Source organism: Cajanus cajan, chromosome 3 (genome assembly GCF_000230855.2).
Source record: "Cajanus cajan strain Asha chromosome 3, NIPB_CcT2T_4, whole genome shotgun sequence".
In the NCBI taxonomy this organism is placed as follows: domain Eukaryota; kingdom Viridiplantae; phylum Streptophyta; class Magnoliopsida; order Fabales; family Fabaceae; genus Cajanus; species Cajanus cajan.
The window spans coordinates 66,128,457-66,147,875 of NC_138519.1; the positions used below are offsets into that span (position 1 = coordinate 66,128,457).

Consider the following 19,419-nt stretch of genomic DNA (forward strand, 5'->3'; position numbering starts at 1 on the left):
TTTTATCTTTATACTTATGTTTTGATGTCTTCATGTGCTCTTCTAAGAGTATGTATGCTAGGTAGTTTGTCTTGTTGTGTCTTCAGATGCAATCACTTTTTCTTGATCTTCGTCTATATTCGAGTTTCCGTCTGGTATGTTTTAACTTAGTTTTGTCCATCATCTTGGTTGCTCATGTCCTTTTTTTTTATTTCTTTTGTGTCTGTGTTTGTGACTGTCTTCGTCTGATGTGTTTCTTTTGTTTGCTCAGTCTTTATCCCACATCCTGATGCATATCAACTTGCCTGTACTTATATATGAAATACTAGCACACTTGTTAGAAATAACAATACATATTATATTTGTCTCATTCAAAACCTTGGTGGGAATTGCTTTCGTCTTCGTTTGACTTAACAACCAAGACTATATTTCAAAAGCAAGTAAGAACAAAAAGAGGAATCAAAACACAAGCAGTGAAAGCTATAATCCTTGCTTCATACTTTATTTTTGCAAAGAACTCCACTTCTACATTTTTATTAATCTTGTAATAGAAAAAATAAAAGTGTGAATCTTCCTTAGTGGAAGCTATAATTAAGAGAAATTGTTGTAACCATAGTTGAGTGCTAGGATACACAAACTTATTATTTGTAAAAGCCTTTCTTACCTATATCTAAGTTGCAAAGGTGTAGGAAGGAAGGAAAAAAGTTAATTAGGTGGTTGTAAGATCTCATAGCAGGTGGTTATGAGGTTGTGTATCTAGTAGGTTGTTGAGGGAGAAATCTCAATAAGTGGTTGAGTGGAAATCACTAATATAGTAGGTAGCTATATATTTTGAGGAATTTGTATCAACAAGAAGTTGCTAAAGTCGTAAGTTAAAAAATAGTGGATGTGTTAGTGAAAAATCTCACAAGGTTGTGTGGGGATTGGATATAACCCAATTTGGGGTGAACTAATATAAGACCTTAGTATGCAATCTCTTTAACTTTATCTCCTTAGTTACTGCATAATTTGGTTTCAAAACTGAACTGCTCATAAGGTAGTTTTATAAGAAAACTAAGTTTTTGAACACTCAAAAAGTTTACTTTATGAAGGGTAGATTTTCATAAAGAACATATTTTTAAAGAATATAACAATTTAACCCCCTTATTATTGTCTAACATTCACTTCACAAGAAATTGTGTGAAGTATCACTGTAAGAAGTGTCATGAAGTAGAGTTGTAGAAATATCCAATATGAAGAGTGTTACAATTACCATCTGTAAAAAAAAAGAGAGAGTTAACTATTAAGAACGAATATCTTCTACTAATGAATATCTTTTATTAATGTTATATGACTTGATGAATTTGCTAAAAGGAGCAATTGGCTTTTCAAAGTTAGTCTATACATATATTTTTTTATATATGAGAATATCAAATATACATAATAATATTATTAATTTCAAAAAATGTGAAAGAGTTTAAAGTAACAGCATGTATAATTTAATAAATATTTTGTTATTTCTTGTTTTATAAATAACTAACAACGTTTGTTTTTTTCTTTCTTTTAGTTTGGTCTGTATTTTAAAAAAATGAATTAAAAATAATGTAAAAAATAAAAATGTCATTTTTTTCCTATGTACAAATCATTGGAATAAAAAATAAAATGAAAGCATGATATTATACTGGTAATTATTTTTAAAAATAGACAATATTGTTCTGAAACATACCTTTAAAGTATTTCAAATGTATGAAGAACATTAAATCATTAAAAAAAAATGGATGTGTGATAGAATTCCATGTCCTCATCGATCAATGTGCCTTGACTTATTTGTTTTCCATATTTTTTTTTTGAAATATCTATTATATGAATAAATTTAGAAAATAATTAAATAAATATTTTTTTTCTTCTTATTATTGACTAGCAAAGAATTTGAATATGGATGCCCTTAGACATTTTTGATTTACACACTTCTCCTTTTAAAAAATCGTTATGAATTTTTTTATAGAAAATAATTAGATACTTCCTTTCTTTATCATTGGTCAACAAGTAATTTGAATTTAAATAGCTCATACTGGTATATTAAGTTATATAATAATTGTGATGAAATTATGATGTATTTTTAAAATAGCTAAATATACTACCATATTATTCTTTTCATTCTATTTTATCTGATGTTTTAATAATAAACATGTTTATTTTGATTGTTATTTGACAAAGTCAAAAAATTATTAAATGCATTTTTCTTATTATATGTTTAACTTTTTAATTGTGAACTGAGTGAAAGATAAAAGAAATATTGATGAGACAAAATATAATTACTATAAAATATAAAAAGTATATTAAAAATCTATATAAATGTCAAGTAAAATGAAATAAGAGAGTACAATGTTATTTTATATAATACTCATTATACATTAAAGTATTGCATAATTAAATCAATATAAAAAAATGATATGTGCAAAGGCATGAACGGTAGCCTAAATCAATGTTTTATAAATTCTCCATCCTCTGATAAGCATGCAGCCATTCCAAGTCCCCTTTTACTTTTTTTTTTTTTTTTTTTTTTTTTTGTGCAAAATCTTAATTTTATTTACCTACAACAACAAAGTGGGAAAGATGGGCAATAACTATGGTCCTTTACACATATTTTTCTTCCCTTTCATGGCTCATGGCCACATAATACCTTTTAAATTTGTCGACATGGTCAAACTTTTTTTGATGCAAAGGGTGTGAGAACAACCATAATCACCACACCCTTCAACGCATCTAGCTTCTCTAAAGCTATAGAAAATGCCAAAACTCAACAAAACAAAGAGATCCAAATCCAAACCACTAAGTTTCCCAACGTGGAGGTTGGTTTAACTCAAGGATGGGAACATCTCAACTCAATCCCTTCATTGGATTTATTTCTAGCCTTCCTTCATGCTACTACTTTGCTACAAGTTCCTTTGAGCAGCTATTACTTCAAATAACGTCCAAATTGTGTTGTTGCTGATATGTTCCTCCCATATGGGCAACTAACTCTGCTGCCAAGTTTGGAATTCTCAGGCTCGTGTTCCATGGCATTAGTGTTTTCTCTTTATGCGCTTCCACAACAATGGCCCTCTATGAGCCTCAACAACACTTCATTTAGCTCAGTGTTATTCGTTATTCCTAACTCTCCAGATAAAATTAAAATGACATGGTTGTAGGTGGGCAATTTGATCACTAAGATGAAGTGAAATCATTTTGGAAAGAAATGACTGAAAAGGATCTCAAGAGGACGGAGCCAGGATTTCAATACTGGGGGCCGAGAATAAATAATATATAATTTATAATAAATGAAAATTAAAGTAATATATATGTATATAAAAAAAAATTAAAATTGTTGGGGGGGCCGTGGCACCCGTAGGTCCCCCCTTGGCTCCGTCCTATAGGGTGGATTTTAATAGCTTCTATGAACTCGAGAAGGATTATGCAGATCATTATGGGAATGAACATGGAATAAAAGCATGGCCTATAGTCCCTTTGTCTCTTTGCAACAAGGATAATGAGGAAAAAGATACAGAAGGGAAAAACCATCTATTGATGAGCACAAATGCTTAAAGTGGTTGAACACAAAAAAAAATAACGATGTTTCCTGATTAAGGGTTTGGAAAAAGAATGGAAGAGAAATGACTAAATAATAAGAGGTTGGGCACCTCAAGTGCTAATTCTTGAACATGAGCTATTGGATCTTTTGTGACTCATTGTGGATGGAATTCAAATTGGAAGGTGTGCTTGCTGGGGTGCCTATGGTCACTTTCCCTATGGATGCCAAGCAATTTTACAATGAGAAGTTGCTTACTGATGTGCTTAAAATTGTTGTATCTGTTGGTATTAAAAAATAGAGTCACATAGAAGCAAATGGTAGTGTTAAGTGGGATGCGATTGCAAAGGCTGTGAAAAGGGAAATGGTAGAGGAAGAAGCAGAAGCAATGAGAAATAGGGCAAAAGTCCTTGGGCAGATGGCAAGGCTGACAGTGGAAGAAGGAGGATCTTCTGACAAAAAATTTGATGCTTTAGTTGAGGGCATAGGTTCCCTCTCCCATTAATGCACCTTTCATGAACAAAATGCCGTGTTTAGTTTGACATGCATGTGTAACGTTAACATATACTCCAAACATATATGAACCAATAGAAAGCTAATGTGGATTTGACACTTGTTATCCAAATCAATAAATGAATTCCAAGATGTATTCATGATATATTTGTGTTAAAATAAATATATTCGATAAACATACATTATATCTATTATATTTAATATTTTATAAACATGTTGTATTACTCAAATATAGTATTTAATAATATCAGTTTAGTTATATATTATGTTGGATAAGTACTATAATTATTATCTAAAGTTGACTACTTAATAACGTTTTAAATATATATATATATATATATATATATATATATATATATTAATGCAAATAAAATACTTAATGTTGCTTAAATATTAATGCCATTTATTGTTAATGTTTAAATAACAAAAAATAATATATATTTTTTAAATATTGTATATAGTCAAATTAAAATGCGTGGTTAATCATTTAAATTTTTGTGTTTATTAAATATAATTCTATTTTTAAATTTTACAAAACAAAGTATATATTTTTAAATAAATATTATATTTATTCAATACAAAGTATATAATTAAATCAAACAATATGGATAAGTATCATATCGTCAATATAATATATTTATTAAATGTGTTACTTCAATATAATTGAAAATAGTTAATACAAATGTGAAATTAAATTTAAAATTAAAATTTTCATATTTTTTATATTATAATATATTATAAAATATTACATTTTTTAATTTTCATAAAATTTAACTAAAAAATTTATATTAATATATAATTATATCTTAACGAATAAATCAATAAAAGGATTTCACTACTAGAATTTCTCTTATTACATGCGACTTTTCTTGCGAATTTTTCATAAAAGTTCGCAGGAAACGTCGCATGCGAATATGGATAAGTATCATATCGTCAATATAATATATTTATTAAATGTGTTACTTCAATATAATTGAAAATAGTTAATACAAATGTGAAATTAAATTTAAAATTAAAATTTTCATATTTTTTATATTATAATATATTATAAAATATTACATTTTTTAATTTTCATAAAATTTAACTAAAAAATTTATATTAATATATAATTATATCTTAACGAATAAATCAATAAAAGGATTTCACTACTAGAATTTCTCTTATTACATGCGACTTTTCTTGCGAATTTTTCATAAAAGTTCGCAGGAAACGTCGTTTCTACAAAATTTTCTGCGAAATTTTATTTGTAGATAATACCTTCATGGATAATATGTTTTCGCAAGAAATTTTTCTGCGAAATTTCTTGCAAAAAAAATTTGCAGGAAAGTTTCTTGCAAAAAATAATTTGCAAGAAAGTTTCTTGCGAATTTTTTGGCAAGAAATTCTGCAGGAATATTTTTTACAAAAAAAAAAAATACTATAAATTCTATCAATAATTCTTTCAAATGCTCACAATGAATTCATCCGAAGCATTTGTTTCCACACCTCCAACATGTGATACATAATTTTTTAAATTCTAATATTGATGATTATAAGCCTAACACTCAACCATATAAATCAACTTGTAAGGTAAGTGTTACCACAACTTATATACTATTTAATTGTTTTATTTTCAATCAATGTGAGACTTGAAGTTTTTTAAAAATATTAAACTTATAAATTTAAATATATTTTTTATTTTGTTGCAGATTAAAATTGGTAGGAAAATCGGCAGGAAAAGTTATCTGCAAAATTTTTCTACCATTTAATAAACATTACTTGCGAATTTATTTTGTTGCAGATTAAAATTGGTAGGAAAATCGGCAGGAAAAGTTATCTGCAAATTTTTTTTACCATTTAATAAACATTACTTGCGAATTTATTTTTGCAAGAAACTATACAAGAAACAAAATAAAATTCTTACAATATTTTTTGCAAATTTTTACCAAGGAAAAAAATTTCTATGATCATTAAAATTGCAGCAAAATTTGCAAAAATTTCTTGTAGATTTTTTTTCAAAAAAAAATTGTAAGAAATATCTGTAAATTATTTTTTGCAAATAAATTCGTAAAATTTTTTTGTGAAATTATTATTGTAAGAAAATTCACAAAAAATTTCTGCGAATATTTTTTTTGCAGAAAAATTTGCAAGAAAATGACATTTTTCTAGTAAGGTTTATATAATTTTATGTATTAGAGTTGGTCTAGTAAATACTAGTAAGTTTATCGATCATTCTTGTGGAAAGCATTATAGTTGGTGTAGAAGAAAGAAGATAGTTTTATGTTATGTATGGTCTATCATCAACACAACAAATTAACTGTTAAGAACAAAAATTGTCTTCTAATAATAGATGACTTGATGGATTTGTATTCATATTTATATGTGAACCCCTAAATTGTTAGATTTTAATAAAAACACGAATGATTATAAAGTAATAATATTAACATGTATAATTTAATAAATATTTTCTATTTTATTTATTGTTTTGTAAATAATTATAACTATGTGGTTGTTTTTATTTTTAGTTTGTTCTTTATTTTCAAAAGTTGTATTAAAAATAATAAAAAAATAAAAATGTCATCTTTCTTCCTTTGTACAAATCATTGGAACAATAAAAAATAAAATGAAAGTATGATATTATACTTATAACTATTTATAAAAATAGTCAATATTATTCTAAAAACAATCGTACCTTAAAGTAATTCAAATTAATGTATGAAGAACATTAAATCAATGAAAGATGCGGACGGATATTGACTTTTTTTTGTTTTATGTAAATTCTTTAACACATCAAAATATGAAGGATCTAAAAGCTTTAGATGAGTGAGATTATATAGTTGATGATTTTAATTTATAATGTCTATACCAATAAGATGTATATACTTTTTGGTAGCTCATTATTTAAGAATTTTATAGTTAAACATGTATTAACTTGAAACGGTTTAGGAATGACGTAACATCTTAAATTTTCTAAAATCATTAAAAGAATATTTTAATTAGTTAAATATGTTCTATAATTACATTAAAGACTTTTTAAATAATTATGAGTATTTTTATTAATTAAAGAAAGATTTGTGAAATTATTTATTATATTAATTATTAGAGATATAAATATATTGTAATTGTTTTAATATATTTTGATTAATTGAGAAATTAAATAGGTGAGAATGTTTTTTGATAAGAAAAATAAAGATTTCAAATTATTTTATTTGAAGAGATATTGTCTTATGTATTTATCTATAAAAGTTTTAAATAATTAATTGAGTTATTTTATAATTATGAGTGTTATTTGATAAAAAGAAATATTTTATAGTTTAATTATTATAGATAATTATTTGAATTTCAAGAGAGAAGTAACCAACAGTGGATTAACAGACTTTTACCGATGAGTTATGCGTGAGTTAGGGTTTAGTATTCCCTTTATATATAGACTAGCAAGACTAAGGTTGCATCACATACATATTAATGCTCACTCTATTATGATCTGAAGAGAAAGGAGAGCAAGAGGCAGCTAAAAACAATCTTGAAGATCTACAGCCAACATTTGACATCCATCAAGGTAAGGGAAAAGTTAGAACCTTGCTTCAGGGAGTTAGTTATTTGTAGGATAACAAGATTGACCCTCAATTTTGTTTGTTAGTGATTGATTCATGAGGGAGTAATCCTAAAATTTTGATTATGACTATAAGCTTATGGTACATGTGATTCTCTCATGTTTTTATTGTGATATTATATGATGATTATGTTTCTAATATGTGGGAATGTTTCTATTAATGACGACTACTTATGGGTTCTCGAGGAAGTCCTAAGGATTAATACAAAAAAAATTATAAGAAAATTAAATATGAATAAGAATTAAAGAGTAGGACAAATTAATTACATTAATTGATAAATATTCATGTTTTTAATCTATACAAATATAATTGTGAATCTATGAGTTCTTGTGGATTCATATAGGAACCCTAAGGACAAAGTAAACTGAATTAGTAAGTAACACTTAATCTTTGTATGAAAGAGTATGTATTTGATGGTTTAATTCTATAGGTTTAGGATTTAATTTTGAATTGGTGCAAGAAAAGAGAGTTTAATTAGGTTGAACTCGTGCTTCATACAAGATTTATAATGGTTTTGGAACTTGTTTTGATATATAGCATGAATGTGCTTCTTATGAAGCACACTTGTGCTTAAGTAAACACACCCTTGTTGAATTTATGTACAACCATGTACTCTATTAAAGTTTGAATTGACTTTTATGGTCTTCATGAAAGTTGTAGCTCTAAATGTTAGATTTCAAAAAAATTCCATTGAAATCACCAAAAAAGGAGGTTCATAACTAAAGTTATGATCAAATTATTAGTAAGTGAAAGTCAAGGTGTCACATTTAGGTTGAAATGATAGAATTTTGTAATTTTTAAAAATATTAGATGAAAAAAATTAACTCTTGAGGTTAACATAGAAATTTTAGATAATTGTCTTATATTTCTAAAAAAAATTAATAACAACTTAATAACATGTATATAACTCTAGATATCATGTTTGGACCACACGAAGTCATAAAAGATTAAGTTACGAAAATACGATTTGAGTAGTGATAGTGAATTGTTTTACCCTTTACGTGTCTAATCTTATGAATGACTTTACCTTTTTAGTGTTTGATTCTACTTGGAGTATTTTAGTGGTATGGCTTAGGATCATGATTTATAATATTAATAGTGATATGAGAATGATTTAGTGATGAGTTGAGTGAGTAGGTTAAGATTTGATCTTAAATATCAAGATTTGCTAATTGAGGTATATGTGATGGTGATGTGATGTGCTTGTGTGTGATAATAATGTGGCCTGTTGTGTGTAGGAAATGTGATGATCATGTAATGTGAAGTCTAAGTCTAACTTAATGTTGAGTCTCAATTATACTTCTTTTTAGACAAGACTTATTGAACAATTCCACCCATCCTATGCACCCTTGCAACATAATTGTTCTCTTTTTGATTCAATTTTTGTGTAGATATAGCTAACCCAATTTCATCTAACAATACCTTGATACACCTTATTTTTTGTGCAGGTATTGAGTGAAGAGTTGAAAGTTGAAGACCCATTGGATTGGAAATTAAAGGAGCTCAGGAGCAAAAGAAGAGTAATTGCGTCGGGCGCAAGACTACCCACGCCGGGCTTGAGAAGAACAGAGAGTCACACTTATACAATTCATAACTGCATCGGGCGCAAGGAGGTGCGCCGGACGTGCTCGAGACAGAGAGAAACTCAAACTCTCTGGAAGACATTGTGCCCGGCTTAAAAGTAATTGCCCCGGGCGTGTCTTGAGGTAGAGGGTAACAAAACTCTCTAGAAGGCCTTGCGCTGGGAGCAAAGCATAATGCGCCGGGCGTGGTAACCCTAATTTGACTCCCCCAGCTTGTATTTAAGCAAGTCTTCAAGGATTTTCTCCTCATTCACACATTGGGCGACTTCTAGGGGCTGAGGAAGGGATTCCCGGTGCTTGAGACCGTTCGTGTGTGGGTCTTTCCTTCGGTTCTTCCATCTCTCTTCCATCTCAATTTTTGTTTACCCTCATTATTTTGAGTGGTTCTACCCATTATTTTGTGGGGTTAGATGTAACCAATGAAACTCTTATGTAATTTTTACATTTTTAATGATATATATATATATATGTTGTTTCATTCATTGTTGTGTTATGTTTCTATTCTTAATGCTTGCTTTGGATTGATCCTCCTTTGCTTGATATAGAGTCCATTGGGTATTGAAAAATAGCCTTTTGAACTAGCTCTGAAACAAATACCTAGTGGGAAATGTATCTAGGAATGGAACTTGGCCCATTAGTAGTCTTAAACCCTAACCCGTAATGCGGGTGTAGGTATTGCATACTCAAGAAATTGATATTCACTATCCGCACTTAGGCTCTTGCTCTAAGAGATTAGGTTTGAGTAAACTTATGGGTTGACTAGGCAATGAATGTAACAAGAGATTAAAGATTCATTAGTGTGACGTTCAGTGATTTCTAACCCCACAATCTTACAAAACCATAATACCATTTCTACCCTTCCACACACAAAACAAATAGTTTTATAGTTTAACATTCTAATAGTCATAACCTTTAATTCAAATTTGCATGACAATCTATGAAATTGGAATCATTCTTTAGTCACGAATAGTCAATAAATTCTGATTTTACCTACTAGTCCCTATGGATATGATATAATTTACTACTTGAACGATCGGTATACTTGTCGTGTTTGAATCCGTTGAGAAAATTAAAATGATTTACGATAATAACAAAAGTAGTTTCAACGAAAATCTCAACACTTAACAGTGTAAAAGTCTAGGTGAAATTGTCTAGTTGGGATGTGATTATTGTGACTTGAGAATTATGAATATGATTAATATGAATATGCATTGAGTCTTGTGTGACATTTATCATATGCATAATGTGTTTTGTGATAGGTATGATGTCAAATACGCTATCGAGGAAAATCCTTATTGTGTAAAAGATTGGGGATTCATGACTTTGGAGACAACTAGGTTTGGGAGCCTTAGTCTTGCTTGCTTGTGTGCATGGGGTGAAACTTGAACGAAATAGTTGTGGGAAGAGATTTGTTGAGTTTTGAGTCCCCTTCCTATGTGGAGAATAAATTCAAATGTGTAAATCCATTATGTCTCACTTAACCAAGTGAGAGGTGTTAGATTAGTATTAAGAGTAAGACTCATTCTTGAGAGAGTGGCAACAAACACATAGAGAAGAGAAGAGAGAAAACCATTGTGCATTTTTGCATTTCCACTAGGTAGCACTTTTTAGATTATAACCCTAAGTTTGTTCATCATTGGATGAAGCTGGCATGTAGATAGAATAAATTGAAGGTTCTTTAGAGGCGGTTCTTTATTTTCAATTGTTGGATTGCCGAAAAAAGGTCTAAAGTGAGAGAAACAATGTTTATCTTAGCAACTTTGTTTTGGGAATTTTTCATCTTATTTCTCATTTGTGAGTAATTGTGCTTGGTTTGTTTTGACAGATTATAAACATTATTTAGTGCATCCATTAGAGACTCTTTTATATTCTTTTGTTGATCATAGTGGAAGTTTTCTTTATTCTAGATGATTTATGATTTTTATCTTTACATCAAGAGTTTTTTTTCAATTAAAAATCGTTGTGTCTTGTATGAGTTTGTATTATCTCTTTTTCCTCTATTTTATGGGTAATACTTGTTTAGGGTTTAAGATTTAAAATTTTTGCAAGTAGTAAGGTTTTATTTTTATTGTACATTACTTTTTATTGAGTTAGACTTTTACCCACCCATTAATCATCAATTAAACGGTAAAACTTGTAATATATATATATATATATATATATATATATATATATATATATATATGAGTTAATCACCTATACATTATCAGTATAAAGTTTTTTTACACTGACAACCAATTAGATCTTTTAATTGTGTTATGTCACTGTTAAAAGTAAATGTGTTTATAGAGACATGACACAATTAAAAAATCTAATTGATTGCCAGTGTAAAAAAATTTTACACTGAAAATGTATAAGTGATTAACTCTCTCTCTATATATATATATTCATTTCAATCTGTTCCCACTTCAAATTGTCGCAATTTCATCATAGTCACATATCTTTTTATTAAACTTTAAACTAAAAATCAAATACTAAAAAGAAAACTTGCAAAATTGATAACAATTTCTTAAAATCCAAAACAATTAAACTAAAACGACAAAATCAAATACTAAAAACTGATTTTAATGTAAAAATATATATTAAAACTTTAAACTAAAAATGACTCCCAACATTACCTTAAAAATTAGGACTCTTAAACCTATTTGTACCCAAAGTTAATGCCTTGTGTGATCAATTTTAAATGATACAATTTTTTTAATAATATTTTTAGATAATAAGCGGGTATATAATATTATCTCTCTATTTTTTTAAACAAATACTGGTATTGTCTTATTTTTCACATAAAAATATTAAAATAAAATTCTTAAATTGATTTTTAACTTTGTATTGCTAGTTGGCTTCCACGGGACTTGCATAGTACTCTCCTGTTTTATTATTATAAGCGAGAAAAGATACGATGATACACTTTTTATTCTCGAAAATAAATAAATATTAACTACTTTCATTTTATTTAATAATTTTTTAAAATATTTATTTTTTTTATTCTTTAATTAAATTTTTAATATATATAAAATTAGATTTTTTTTTTATTTATAAGAGAGAAAAAAAAACTAAAAATAAAAGGCCGCAAATGGGGAATTTTTAACGTAAATAGAATTTTTTAAAAAAAAAAATTACCAAAATAGTATCTGTTACACTTTATTTACACAACTAACACTGATTACTGTTCACACTGAGAATTCGATTTTCCGGAAACCGAATTCTGAGTTTCAGTTTTTTTTTTTTGTGATCAGAATTCAGTTATTGGGGAACTGAATTCTGAGTTGTTTTTAATTTTTTTTTTTTTTTTTTGCGTTTGTGGTCCAGTCTAAGAGAATCTTGGAAGTGGAACGAGCCGTTCCGGATGTTACTTTTGAAATTGAAACAGCCCGTTCTTCACCCGTTCCAATTTCAAAAATAACACTCTATGTGCTTAAGCAAAATGGGCCGTTCTGCTTCCGGAACAGCTCGTTTCACTTCCAAGATTCGTGCACACTAGGCCACAAACGCATAAAAGAAATAATTTGAAAACAAGAATTCTGATCCCCAAAAAAAAAATAATTTTGAAGTTCAGAATTCGGTTCCCGGAGAACCGAATTCTGAGTATTGTGTAAAGTGTAACCGATGGTATTTTTGTAATTTTATTTTTTAAAAATTTTATTTACTAAAAAAATTCGCAAATCGGTGAAGGGAAGTGTTCGATGTGACTGCCCTTTACGCGATATACGAAAATTTTCAAGTTTCAATTCAAGCGTGAAAACACCTTAAATTTTGTGCGGTAGCACTTTTTTATTTCTCTTGTTTCATCATTTCCAGGCAAGTTCGTCTCAGTTTCATGATTTCTTCGAGTGGTCGGTGAAGAAATGTGGTAAATTGCAGCTCAATTGCCGTTGCCGACCTAAGGATTACATCAACACTGTTAGCTAGCATCTAGCATAGGGAATGCTACACGTGCAAAGTCATCCTAAATGCATATACCCAAAGAAACATTGTTTTGCATATGTTGAATGCTGATTCAGATGCTTGTTTTTTTTTTTTTTTTTCATTTGTAAAATGTTGATCTTATGTTTCAAGTATATGGTTTTTATCTAAGAATATATCTGTGTTTAGTTCATTTTATTTTATAAAATATAATCGATTTCCTTTGTTTAAGTTGAAAAATAATTGATCTCCATTCTTCAAGTTTAAAGTACTCTTAGTAATAAAAGTAAATAATATAATATTAGACATAGAGTCAATTGAAGATAATATTTTATTCAAAGGTTATTATGTGCTATCCATCATTGCAAGATCATGCACGTTGTGACTAGTTGATAAAATAAATGAATAGAACCTTTTGTAGCAAGGTGAAAACAGTAAGCAAATTACAAGGGCTCTGACACCTTAACCGGTGGAAGATCCATCAAGGAACCAGGTAGATCTTAGGCAACATAGCCTTCGATCTTGCAACTTAAAATGGTTGTCGGCATAATCCAAGGCAAACTGGCAATGAATAAGTGGAGTGATAAATACATATCAGTTCAAGACAAATTATAAGCATCGGTTATTTAGTCTTTCATTACCATAAAAAGGTAAATCTAGTTATGATTTTTATAACTGTTAATCAATTTTATTTGTAAAATTGGGGTCTTCTTAAGATCTGGTTAAGGAATTACAATATGATTCTTTTATATTAAAATGTACAATAAAGTTACATGAAGAATTTGTTGTTATACTTATCAATACAAATTTATTTTTAATTTTTTAACCAATGTCTTATTAAAGACACCGGTTAACATTTTTCAATAAAATTAATACCATTCATCAATTTGATATCTAATATTAGTAAATCAATCAGTCCTTAAATTTAATAGCCATGAATTTAATCCCGGATCACCAATGTTATAAACTAAAATAAGTGATGCACACCAAAGTTAAGAGTCAAAATAACTAATAGTTGTCAAAATATAAAGGGGGTTAAATTGACTGATCTTTGACATTAGAGATTAAAGTTGTTAAATTAAGGACTAATTTTACTTTTATAATTTTAGGAACTAAAAGGATTAATAAGCATAATTGTAGAGACTAATTTTAAAATTTATTTGCATAGGCTTGGAGAAGGAATCTGAATATCTTCCATGATTGGATACCACTCCTATATTGTGGACTTTTCCTGATAAACTGGATCCAGTTGCTTCCTTGCTGATTGATTCAAAGATGACTTCTAGTTGAAGTAAATGCGCCAGATGTTCTATGCCAGATCTCGTGTTGACCCCATCACTTCATTTCAAGGATGATTCCTTTTTTAATTCCCCATCAAATCTCAATGGTTCAGAGAGAGTAAACTCAATGATTGCACCTTGAAGGATCAAAGAATAGCACGAACCCAAGAATGGAAAACAAGTCATAGAAGAATTGTGCAAGGGTGTAATCCTAGCATAAAATCATGAAAAGCAACCTAAATGGCTTAGAGCAACGGCATGAACGGTTATAGACTTTGTTTGGATAAATTTCTTAAAAGTATTTTTAAGAGGAAAAAAATTAAATAAATTTTTTCATAAGTTAAAATTGACTTATTTACATATTTTTAAGAAGTTAATAAGAAAAAAAATACAGATTAAATTGCTTGATGCCTCATCGTCCTGTGCTCCAAAGATTGTAAAGGAATTAAATTTATGAACTCATGAGGAAGAAGGGAGCTTCAGTCACCCTGTCTGGATGACAATACTCCGTATGAATTTTTTTTATTCAACTCAAAAACTACCTAAAGTTGTTCAGTTCAAAATATTTCTAGACTCAGAATCAACTTTCCAACATAAGACAAGACATGTAAACACGTACCTTAAATCGCTATAGCTTATATTTCAACACAATTTTGGATGACTCAAGGTGAAATCAAACACATGCTTACTCATTTTTGGCCAATCCGGTAGCTGATTCTAGACAACACTATCCTTGACCAGTACAAACATCAGTATGCATGTTGCATATGGAAACGAGTGGCGGCTCTTAAAACTACAGATAGTTCGGATTATATAATGGCAATTTGGATAATTTTTAGGTACTTTCAATTGTTCATATGTCAAGTGATAGAGCTTAATTGCTACCTGCAGTGTTGGGGATTAGTCACTGAACTCTGTTCTCATGGTGTTTGGTCCATTAGATTGCCTAATTACTCGAAACAAGCATTGCAGGAAAATATTATCTGAATTAATGTATTCATATAAACTTCCTTCTCCTTTTCTTTCCATATTCCACTTTCATGATTTGATTAGGGGAAAAGTGGAAAAAAAAAATGATGTCGATTTATCTTTCTGGGGAGAACCAATGTTAAAACTGAATACATTTATTGAGATTCAAACAGAGCCATAATTCTGGCACGGTCCAGATTTAGTTACAGTCAGTAGCACAAGGGCTAGATGCTCATCATACAGTTAACAATTTCAACAGGCCGACAGGTCAAATAACAGGAAAACGGAAACTTCTGTAAGAATTTAATAAGGAAACAATATATCAATTGATTTCTTTACACGCTCATACATGGGTTAAAAAAGAACAAACCAAGTAAAGAATAACTGAATCAATGAGGCTGACTTTTCTTATTTCACCCTCGTATGATCAGTTTGCAAACCGCAGTGTGGTAAATTATGTCAAATAATGAGAGAAGATAAGAAACTTAAAGTTCTTTGCAGAACTACACCATTCAAAGTTGCTGCAACTTCCGAAGATGCTCCAATAATGAAGTCGCCTTCCTTTTGGCCCTCTCTGTACCATTTCGCGCAAGTTCAGTGAGAGGTATGACAGCACCAAGTCTACTTATACAAGCTAGATTGTCGGCATCCCTCTTGCACAAAGCAAGTAGAATAGCAGCTGCATTCTCTTTATTGCGAGGCAATCCTGTCCTCAAAAGATCTATCAAAACTGGTATAGTGCTGGCTTTTACAATAGCAACTTTTGCCTCTTGGTGGCTGGCTAGAACTGACATTATTGTTAGGGCCTCATCAACCATTGATTTGCTTGAATCTGTAAGCATCTTCAACAAAGCTGTGATGATCCCTGCCCTAATGGCCCTTCCCTTGTTCCCTTGATAAATGCATAAATTGAACAAAGCTGTTGCTGCATCCTTCTTTCCTCTTGGGCTCCCATTTTGGAGCAATTCTACCAAAGCGGGTATAGCTCCTGAAGCCCCAATTATTATTTTGTTCTCATCTGCAAGTGACAAGCTGAAAAGGGTTGCTGCTGCATTTTCTCTTGCTTCCATGGTTCCAGCTCGGAGAACTTGGACAATGGATGGAATGGCACCAGCAAGCATTATGAGTCCCTTGTTATTTTCATATATGGAAAGGTTGAGAATTGAAGTAACTGCATTGTCTTGCGTCAATACATCTTCTGAAGTTAAAAGGTTGACTAGAACTGGAATTGCTCCAGCCTCAGCAATTAGTATCCTATTGTCAGTACTTCGTTTGGATAGAGATCGAATTTCAGTAACAGCTGCTCTACGCTCCTCAACAGACCGGCTGGAGAGCTTCCGGACTAGAGCTTCAATTGCTGCTATGTCACCTGTAACATCTCTGAACGATCCATCACTCTTCTTTAGTTTTCCATTAGTTAGTCCTGTTGGCTGCTCAATGTTGTGTTCTATACACCACTGAGAAATAAGGCTCCTTAAAACATAATTTGGCGTAAGGGTCAAATGTTGGAGCTTCTGCTGAGTTTTTGGACATGTTGTATTTCCACAATCTATCCATCTCTGTATGTAGGATCTTTCATATGTCTGCAGAATAACAAAAGGCAGGAAATTTAGAAGAGCGAGAAAATTTGCAGGAATGTTTCTTGTGTTGATGCAACATCTCAGATGAACTTACCTGACCGGTCGCCACAATAACAGGATCCCTCATTAGCTCCAAGGATATAGGGCAGAGGAAATCTTCAGGAATCACAATTGCTTCAGGCTTTTTAACCTCAGGTAGATTCTTTGTCTCAGAAATTTCTTGACTCTCAGGATCAGTGGCATTCATTAAGGAAACTTCCGAAGAAGCAGGGATGCTCCTTGCTCTTTCCAAGCGAGATCCGGCCCGATGTGTGCTGCAACTTTTCTGCCCATTGTTTTCAGGAATGCTGTCTAGTTCTGATAAATTTTCCGGACAGCTATGTTGTTTGTACAATCCATTCACAGATTTGCCAAGAACCTGACTAATTTCTTCAGCCAGCGGCTGGGATAACTCATGAGAAGGCATCTTTGAAATCATATACCCGTATTTTTCCGTGGCTCGTCTCAATTGTGCTCTCACCAAATCCACCTACAAAAGCAGATAATATCAGCAAATTCACTCAAGCAAACTGTAGATAAAATTAACAACACTAAAAAAAAAAAACACCATTTATCCAAATTCTACCTGTTCTTTGACTTCCTCCGAGATGTCCAAACTGTCATACGGCAAATTGCTCAACAGTTTCTCCAATTTCCACGTGACACACTGAAATTGGAAGACAATGGTCTTGGCAGCTCCATCCTTAAATCAAGATACATCAAATTTCAGAGACGCACACAGACATCCTTTTACACATACACATTAAAATTCAACCCTCGTGAGATTCCAACTCAAATTATTTGACAACTGCAAAAGCATCTCTATTTGAACAATACATCATAAAACACACAAAAACACCAAACAGAAGAACAATCCCAGCCAACGAAACAACATAAAGAACGCAACGAGTAACCTAATTGGAAAAGCATTTCAGTTCCTAAATTGCGGTTCAATTGAACGCACCAAACCCATCTGCACAACATACCTAAGCAAAGTTTCGAATCCTAAAAAAACTACAAATCTATCCTCACAAATAACAATGGAGCTTCATTCTGAGCTTGATCAACACTAACTATATTCCACCAAATTAAAGATGTTTTTCTTTTTCAATACGATGCCGTTTAGGTTATACATAAAGTAATGCAGCGAAACTTCACCAAGCACAATGATAACGGCAGTTTCAGGCGAGTGAACTACAGATCTAAATTACAGAAAAACCGAGCAAAACGACGTCGGAGCTGGAGGTTATAACTTAGAACTTAGAAAGTAGAACCCTCTCGAAACGGTGGCGTTTTAACGGATCGAGAAACTCACAGAGGAACAATTGGAGCGGAAGTTTCTAGCGACGGAAAGCAAGCGCCGAGCGGAGTGAAGAGCGAGGACGAGATCGGAGGACCAGGAAGAAGCAGAAGCGGAAGCGGAAGAAGAAGAAGAAGAAGACGAAGACGACGAGGAAGCGGAAGCGGAATCGGAATCGACAACGTCGTTGAGTTCCTGAATCTCCTCGAACAAGTGAGTGAGGAGGGAGATCCGGCGAACGAGATCGGTGCAGTCCTTGCGGAAGACGGCGGCGACGGAGGAGGAGCCGGCGCACATTCCGGCGATGTCGTGGACGAGACAGAGGAGCTCCGGCGTGTGGTCGCCGGTGGCCATTGCGGCTTCTGAGGTTGCGGTTTGTGTGAAGTCAGAGAGAGTCTAATAAAGTGTGTGAGGAGACTTATCAAGTATAGACACGTACCAAAACCAAAACGCTGTCGTAGCAATATTAATGTGTTGCGATTGCGGTTTCTTAAATTATTACCAGGTAATTAAATAAATGGAAAAGAAAATGCATTTTGGTAGTTTTATTAGTTAAATAAAATACTTAAATAATTGGTTCTTTCATTCCTGAGAGGGTTAACGGGGAAGCGAGAATCTCGGAGGATTGAAATTGAAATTAAGGAAGGATAATGACGGAGAGAGAAAGGAAACGAGAGGATACAGTTGGGTTTCGAATATTATGAAGTGTAATACAACTAACTTCTATTTCTCATTTTTTTTAAATATATTTTAATTCTTTTTAAGAAATTTTCAGTTTCACTACTACCTATAGGTGTTAAATACTCCTACTCATAAAATCTAACTAGATCTGAAATTTTGATTGATAATTTATTAATAAAAAAATTTATGAATGAAATGTTATTCGTAAAATAAATTAATAGGTGATAAAAAAAAATGTCATGAACGTTTTTAAATAGTTAGCGTTTAAGTAAAATTAATTATTTCCCCTAAAAAAAAAGTAAAATTAATTATTTGTTGAATATTAAGATTTGGCAATGTAGTAGCTATAGGCAGCGGCGGAGCCGCGTGACAGCAACGTGGAACACAGGTCTGAATATTTTCTTCTTATGGAAACTAGTAATGTTAAAATAGATTTAACATTTTTAATATTA

At 31.0% G+C, this 19,419-nt stretch overlaps 1 protein-coding gene and 2 pseudogenes across 1 annotated transcript; 2 read left to right on the top strand and 1 right to left on the bottom strand.

Annotated features, from left to right (window-relative positions):
• Window positions 1–2,574: 2,574 nt before the first annotated feature.
• Window positions 2,575–3,330, top strand: LOC145956588 (scopoletin glucosyltransferase-like; annotated as a pseudogene).
• A 3-nt stretch (window positions 3,331–3,333) lies between these two features.
• On the top strand, window positions 3,334–4,293 carry LOC109818311 (scopoletin glucosyltransferase-like; annotated as a pseudogene).
• An 11,347-nt stretch (window positions 4,294–15,640) lies between these two features.
• On the bottom strand, window positions 15,641–18,717 carry LOC109818315 (U-box domain-containing protein 11). The gene is made up of 4 exons (XM_020383757.3): window positions 18,302–18,717; window positions 17,573–17,689; window positions 17,042–17,476; window positions 15,641–16,950 (listed from the first exon to the last, which is right to left on the bottom strand). The coding sequence occupies exons 1-4, from the start codon at window positions 18,638–18,640 to the stop codon at window positions 15,880–15,882; spliced, it is 1,962 nt and encodes a 653-aa protein (XP_020239346.2). The 5' UTR covers window positions 18,641–18,717; the 3' UTR covers window positions 15,641–15,879.
• Window positions 18,718–19,419: the final 702 nt, after the last annotated feature.

Coding starts and splice junctions, on each gene's coding strand:
- LOC109818315 (XM_020383757.3), bottom strand. CDS start 18,640: ATGGCCACCGGCGACCACACGCCGGAGCTCCTCTGTCTCGTCCACGAC. Junction 17,690..18,301: donor TCCGCTCCAATTGTTCCTCT/GTGAGTTTCTCG, acceptor TCTTGATTTAAG/GATGGAGCTGCCAAGACCAT. Junction 17,477..17,572: donor CGGAGGAAGTCAAAGAACAG/GTAGAATTTGGA, acceptor CTGCTTTTGTAG/GTGGATTTGGTGAGAGCACA.